At 38.9% G+C, this 6,828-nt stretch overlaps 1 protein-coding gene across 1 annotated transcript; it reads right to left on the reverse strand.

Moving 5' to 3' along the window:
* Positions 1-3,048: 3,048 nt before the first annotated feature.
* LOC111940163 (olfactory receptor 6B1-like) lies at positions 3,049-6,828 on the reverse strand. The gene is made up of 3 exons (XM_023942738.2): positions 5,454-6,828; positions 4,907-5,019; positions 3,049-4,758 (listed from the first exon to the last, which is right to left on the reverse strand). Exon 3 carries the CDS (start codon positions 4,741-4,743, stop codon positions 3,784-3,786), a length of 960 nt encoding a protein of 319 aa, XP_023798506.2. The 5' UTR covers positions 4,744-4,758; positions 4,907-5,019; positions 5,454-6,828; the 3' UTR covers positions 3,049-3,783.

Here is a 6,828-nt window from a genome sequence, read left to right on the forward strand (position 1 = left end):
TCTGCAGAAGAAAGATGAACCTTATCCACCTGCAATAAATTAATACAATGACACCTAACTATGCATGCTTAAATTCATAGCCATAGGTTAAATCACCACTTAAAGACTGTAAAAGTTCAGGCATTTTGTTTCTGGGTTTTTAGAAATGAACTTCGTGAAATTTATCTGCTCAATTCAGAATTTTTCACTTTAAAAATTAAACCATGCTTTTAAATTTACATTTCATAGAGTTAAACACACATTACAAATATTGACTCATCTAAGACATCCAAGACAAATGATGAATGATGCTAATATATTATCCATCCAGTACAAAGAAATGACAGCTTATGAGGTTATAGATAGACATTTACATTTCAAATACTTAGCTTCTACATCTAAACATTTCTAAAGTTATATCATATATATTCCATGAACTGTAAGGGAACTGCAAAGTACCACAAGGATATATTCATTTTGATAATAAAAAACACCTTCAGACACATCTGAAGGAGCCCACTAGAAGTTTAAACACATCTACACAAAATCTATTGATATGGTACACATAGCATCCAGATACAGCATAAGTACAAGCAAATTATAATTCTGGGTTTGTGTGCCACTAACTCAGATTAATCCTTCAAAAACAAGAATGGCTCAGCCTGTGCTATTAAAAATAAAACTCTTCTCAACCTTCTGTAGTGGGAATCCACTGCCTGAGTTGATCCTGGAGAATATGATCAGTAGGGTACAGATGAAGTGTAGACTGGTATGTCAGTTGTGTGATTTATACCAGCACAGATAAATCAACACTTTATTTAACTTTGGTGTCTCATGAGATCTGATTCACAAATTATAGCTGACCTCCCAATGGAAGCAATCACAGAAAGAGCAGAGATGTTATTGTTACCTCTGTGATTCCATGCAGAGTTGAAGAAACTCTGAAGACTTTTTTCTGAGACACTGAACAATGAAAAAATACAATAGCTACTGATTTTTATAGGCCAGAGGAAAATAAAAACATACCCTGAGGCAGAGGATATGGCAGTCTTTAACCAAAAGGTAATCTAGGAAAATATTTTAGTGCCCTAACCTAAATCAGTGACTTTAATGGGTAATCACTTTTGGTGTAAGTGATTTTGGGTAAATGTAGTTTCACCCACATCAAAGCCATGTGCACAATCTTCAGACACACAAATAGCCAAGCTATGCATTTTCTGAATTTTATAATACAGTGCAAATATGTTCAGAGCAAAAGGAGGATCAGAGATAACAGTGAGCTGGAGTTCAGTTGCCTCCCAAGCAGGGCTGAGGTGCTGCTGCAGGATCCTGCAGCCCAAAGAGTACAAAACCTGAGCTGCTCCTCTCCATACTGCCAGGTGGGAGCCAGCCCTGGAGTCAGCTATTTGTAAAATCTCCTTCCAGCTGGTCTCATGTGAATCAGATATCTTAAGCCAGAACCAAAATTACGTTCACACAGTGAGAATAATGGGAGTTTAGCATCCAGGAGAGCTGGAATTACAGAAGTTATTTGGCTGTTGGAGCATACAGTTTGATTTATTTTGCAAATATGTAAGAATCTAGTAACATTTGACATACCTTGTAATATGCTGATTGAATTCTAACTACTGGCCAAAGCCATTTGTGCATGCTGAGGGGTGTAAGGGCATCTCAATAAGACAACAACCTTAAAATAATGTAAGTGCATGGAGAAGGGAGAGTAGTGTTGTCAGGAGCATGAGTGTTGGTTCTTACCTCATTTCTGTTAGGCTGGTGAGGGTCCAACTACCATGGACCAATTTTGGGATCCCTGCAATTCAAGGAAAATGTGGATAAACTAGAGAAGTGCTTACTAAAGCCTGCTAAGATGTGAAGATATGACTCGGGGTCCATGCACCATGAAAAGAAGTTGCTGTAGCTGGGTTTGTTCAATGTGGTGTTTTGGAGGCTGTGCTGTGGTCTAAGAGTGACAAGCTATGGAAAGGAACAAAGACAGTGATTTATTGCTATTTAGGCCATTAGAAAATGTGAGGTCAGAACAGGGCTTAAACAGTTTCCCTGAGAGATTTTAGTACCTCTGAAATTTTAAGCTCTCAGCTAGACCAAGCCACAGCTGATGTAAGAGAGATATGGGGAGAGTTATGCTATAAAAGGCAAGTCAAATTATAAATATATTCACATCTGGAGTACTGCATCCAGTTCTTGGCTCCCCAGTGGAATAATCTGGAGAGCATCCATTCCCTGGATAATACTGAACATATTACTCAAATGTTGAAATCTACTCAGGGGGTACCTACAGCCAGATTCACTTCCCTACACATCAATTTTTGTTGCAGTTTGAGATGCCACAGGCTTTTCCATTTGACATCCAGATCAGAGAATCTTACAAAAACTTGGGTTGGAAGGACAGAACTTTACTTCCTGAATATTTTAACTCACTCTGCTGTCACAAACATATCAGGTGATCAGGGTGATCAGGTTTTTCAGGGACTTGTCAGGAAAAGCTTTGAAAAGCTCAAAGCACAGAGATTTTATTACCTTTCTGGGACTGTGTTGTGGTGCTTCATCACTCTGATTGATTTAGTTTGATTTTTTTTCCTTTTTTTGGACTATCTTATCTGAATTTAATTTGTTGGAACAAGTTCCTGATGCTTTTGTCTTTTCAGGCATGCACAATTAAGAATTGTCTCTATCTCCTCTATAATATATATGATTGATATATATATATATATATATATATATACACATATTATATATATATATGATATATATGATATATATATATGATATATATATATATATATATATCATCTTCAGGTGATGGCAGACTGCAGCTATGCACCTCCTCAACATTCTCTTTTCCAGACTTAAATAACTGCTTCCATCTGTCTCTGTATGCTGTGTGGTCCCACCCTTCTGTCATTTGGTAACTCTCTGCTGGACTGTCCCTTTTGTCCTTCTTGTAGTGGGAAGTGCCAAACTGGACACAGAAATGTTGATGTAGTCCTGGGTAACAGAGTCAAGGATCATTTACCATCAGGCCTGCTGGTGCAAGATTTTGCATCTGTGTGTTAAATTACCCAAAAGTTCTTCCTGACCCTCTCCTTTGAATGTTACTTTAGGAAAGTGTTTAGACAACTGATTCTTCTCTTAGTGCTTGTATCTCCTCATGTAATGTTGAAGGACCACAGGAAAATAACATTTAAAAATCAGGAGGCTCATTTAGCATTTCAAATTGAAATTAAATTATGCAAATTAACCCTCTTCTCCAAAAGTCAAGCTTTGTTTTCTGAATCTGAGCTACTTTCCAAATTTGTATCTGAAGTTAATAAAGAAATTTCTCAGTGGTGGTTCATGGTCTCCTATCACAGCTATCTAAAATGACTGTTATTATCTGAGTTACTGAAGTTCCCATTCTCATTCCTGTGAAGAAAGTTGACATAACTATTTATTTGGTGCCTCAGGTTCTTGAATCCTAGTTTCATGTTATGTTGGATCAAGGTCAGAATGAAATTTTGTTCTTTGATGCATACTAAAAAAATACATTAAGAGCAGGCAATTATGTTTCTTGCCTTTTCTACTCCTCAGGAATGATGTGGGATGTGTTCAGTTAGAAAAACCTTTTATACTCACACAGATTCATAGGTTTTATCTGAACACACAGATTGGCTCAGGAGAAGGAATTGTTTAGCACTGATGTTGAAAGACAGCCCTAAATAACAATTTCTGTCAAAGTAAAAATCTTACTAGATTTTCACAGGATTTAGACACATTGATTTGGAAGATTATCTTCCAGACATTACATCAGTGACTGGATGCAGAAACTCTGGGGAGAGCAGCCCTGCTGCAAAAGGCCTTCAATAAAGTGTCCTTTACCTCCCTGTTCCTGAGGCAGTAAATGAATGGATTTAGCATTGGAGTGACTATGGTATAAATGATGGAAACCAGCTTGTTGAGATCCCTGGAGTTTACACTCCTGGGCCGGGCGTACATGAAGAGGGTGGCTGAGAAGAAAATGATGACCACAGCCAGGTGGGAAGCACAGGTGGAGAAGGCTTTTTTCCTGTTCTGGGCCTTGGGAATGAGCAAAATGGTGCTGATGATGTAGATGTAAGTAATTATAATGACAGAGAGGGGAATCAGCAAAATAAACAAAGCCGAGATGAAGTCCACCATCTCAGCAACTCGCCGCTTGGTGCACGAGAGGTTGAGCAGAGGGCTGATGTCACAGTAGAAGTGGTTGATGATGCTGGGACCGCAGAAGGAGAGCTGGGAAATGAAGAAGACCTTGAGCACAGCTGTCAGAAAGCCAAGCAGCCAAGAGCCTGTGGCCAGCTGCACGCAGAACCTGCGGCTCATGGCGAGCGCGTAGTGCAGGGGCGTGCAGATGGCCACGTAGCGGTCGTAGGCCATGACAGCCAGGAGGACACACTCGGTGCACACCAGGGCAATGAAAAAGTAGAGTTGGGCCATGCAGCCTGTGAAGGAGATGTTCTTATCCTTCACCACCAAGTTGAGCAGCAGCTTGGGAACGGTGATGGAAATGTAGCAGGCCTCTAGGAAAGCTAGATGGCCCAGGAAAAAGTACATGGGCTTGTGGAGCTGGTGGTTGGTGATGATTAAAGTGATGATAACGATGTTCTCAGCCACAGTCAGCAAATACACAGCAAGAAAAAGCACAAACAGCAGAACCTGTAGCTCTGGAGTGGTGGGGAAGCCCACGAGGATGAACTCATGGATGTGGGTATCATTTCCTTGTGCCATGATGACCTTGAAGACCTGGAATGTGTGAGGAGGAAAAAGGAAAGAAATAGGGAACACTTTTTATTATCTCCCCCAAGCATCCTTTCCATACTGGACTTGCAAATAGACAATTTAAGCAGAGATTCCACACCAGTTATTTAATTGACATTCCTTATTACTTAACCACATCTGAAGTTTCTTGGTGTCCTACAAGAGGATTGATGATTCAAACCCTGGATCCAAGAAAATATTTGGGCTTCACAGATTTCTTCACAGACCTTCTTACCCCTGTCTTCACTTAAAACACAGAGGGGAAGAGAAAACATTATTAAATGTGTATTTGATCTCAGTTGTGAGCTGCCCCCCAGACAGAAGCACAGTCTTGCTGAGTGACTGCACTCACGCACAGCAAACTCAGCTTGAGCTGTTTTACTGTCTCCCTTACTCGTGAATATTTGCAGAAGGAAATGTTTGTTCTCTCACACAGAATACTTTCAATAAGTTTTCTAGGGTTAAGGGATATATGCATTTAGGGTTTTTCTTTTGAAATTTGAAAGGACCTGTGCATCTGAAAATTTCTCTCATTTTCAATTGATTGACTAAAATAGGCCACTTCTCCCCCCAAATAACAGTTTTTACCTAGAGCCTTAGATTACACTAATTACAGTAGTCATCCATAATTTTTTTTCTGCATTAATTGATAGAATTAATATTGATTTTTCACAAAATACCTGAAGTTTGATGCTTATGCCTCTTCTTATCCACTTCTTAGGGAAGGTTTCAAATATTTTTTACCTATTCCTGCACATTCCTATCCAATACTCAACTGACTTTGTAGAATGATGCTCAGTATTTGTTATTCACAAAATATTTCTCATATATCACATTAAGAAAGAAAATCCATTAATGCTATGAAGACAAAGAAATTTGCATTTTTGTAATATAATTATTTGTCTTTGAGATTCAAAATATTTATTTCAAATTAAATTTTTCTCTTGTATAGAGATAATCTGTATAGAATCAATCTGATTACATAACTTACATATTTCATTACAATTACACCACTGCTGCCAAATAATAAAGTGACAGGATATTAAATACAATTTCACTTCTAAAGATGGCTTTCACATATCCCAGCCTTCCATGAGATTTAAGCTGTGGTAAATACTGACAGGTAAGGCAGGTAACTCATTTTCCAGTATAGACAGTAGGGATTCAAGCAGCACAAGGAAAGAAACCTAGTTTAAGTGATTTACCATGCTACAGAATACAAACCATAATTGAAAAGTGCTTGAATGAAAAAAGTATCAAAAAGAGAAAAGAAAAATTATGATTCCCCATGCAAATATAGGCTTTAAAAATTCCAGATCTACCCTAAAAAATTGACTGGCACTAGTTTAATTTTAAAAGGGTGATTAATTGGATCATTCCAGGTGCCTGTCCTCAAATAACAATCACCCTCAGGTGGCACAGAAAGATAATTTCCATGTTTCAAGAATGAAGCTTTTCAGGTTAAAAATAATGGTGAATGTTTTTTACATTCTAGTCCACTGAAAATAGAATACAAATGCCTTTTTTTACCACATAAACATATTCAGAAGTACTGCTGTAGAAAACACAGAGAGAGTGAGGGAAAGGTTATATTTAACTTATCAACAGAGGTGATAAGATTTTTAAAAGCACACAAAGTAAAATAAGAAATTTCCATATTTCCAGTCTTTTAATCTGTTAAATCCAGCTCTGTTTTCCTTTCCAAGCAATCCCTCTCCTCTCTCACACCTTGAGAAATATGTCCATGTTTCTCTTGAAAGCTACTCACGGAATCAAGGAATCCCAGAATGGGGTGGGTTAGAAGAATTTTAAAGACCATTCCATCCCACCCCAGCCATGGCAGGGACACCTCCCACTGTCCCAGGCTGCTCCAGCCCCAATGTCCAGTCTGGCCTTGGGCACTGCCAGGGATCCAGGGGCAGCCCCAGCTGCTCTGGGCACCCTGTGCCAAGGCCTGCCCACCCTCACAGGGAAGGATTTCTTTCCAATATCTGATCTAAACTTATTCCTTTCCAGTTTGAAGCCATTCCCCCTTGTCCTGTCTCTCCAGTTCCT

The sequence above is a fragment of the Cyanistes caeruleus genome, chromosome 27, assembly GCF_971803275.1.
Source record: "Cyanistes caeruleus chromosome 27, bCyaCae1.hap1.1, whole genome shotgun sequence".
Lineage (NCBI taxonomy): Eukaryota > Metazoa > Chordata > Aves > Passeriformes > Paridae > Cyanistes > Cyanistes caeruleus.

Coding starts and splice junctions, on each gene's coding strand:
- LOC111940163 (XM_023942738.2), bottom strand. CDS start 4,743: ATGGCACAAGGAAATGATACCCACATCCATGAGTTCATCCTCGTGGGC.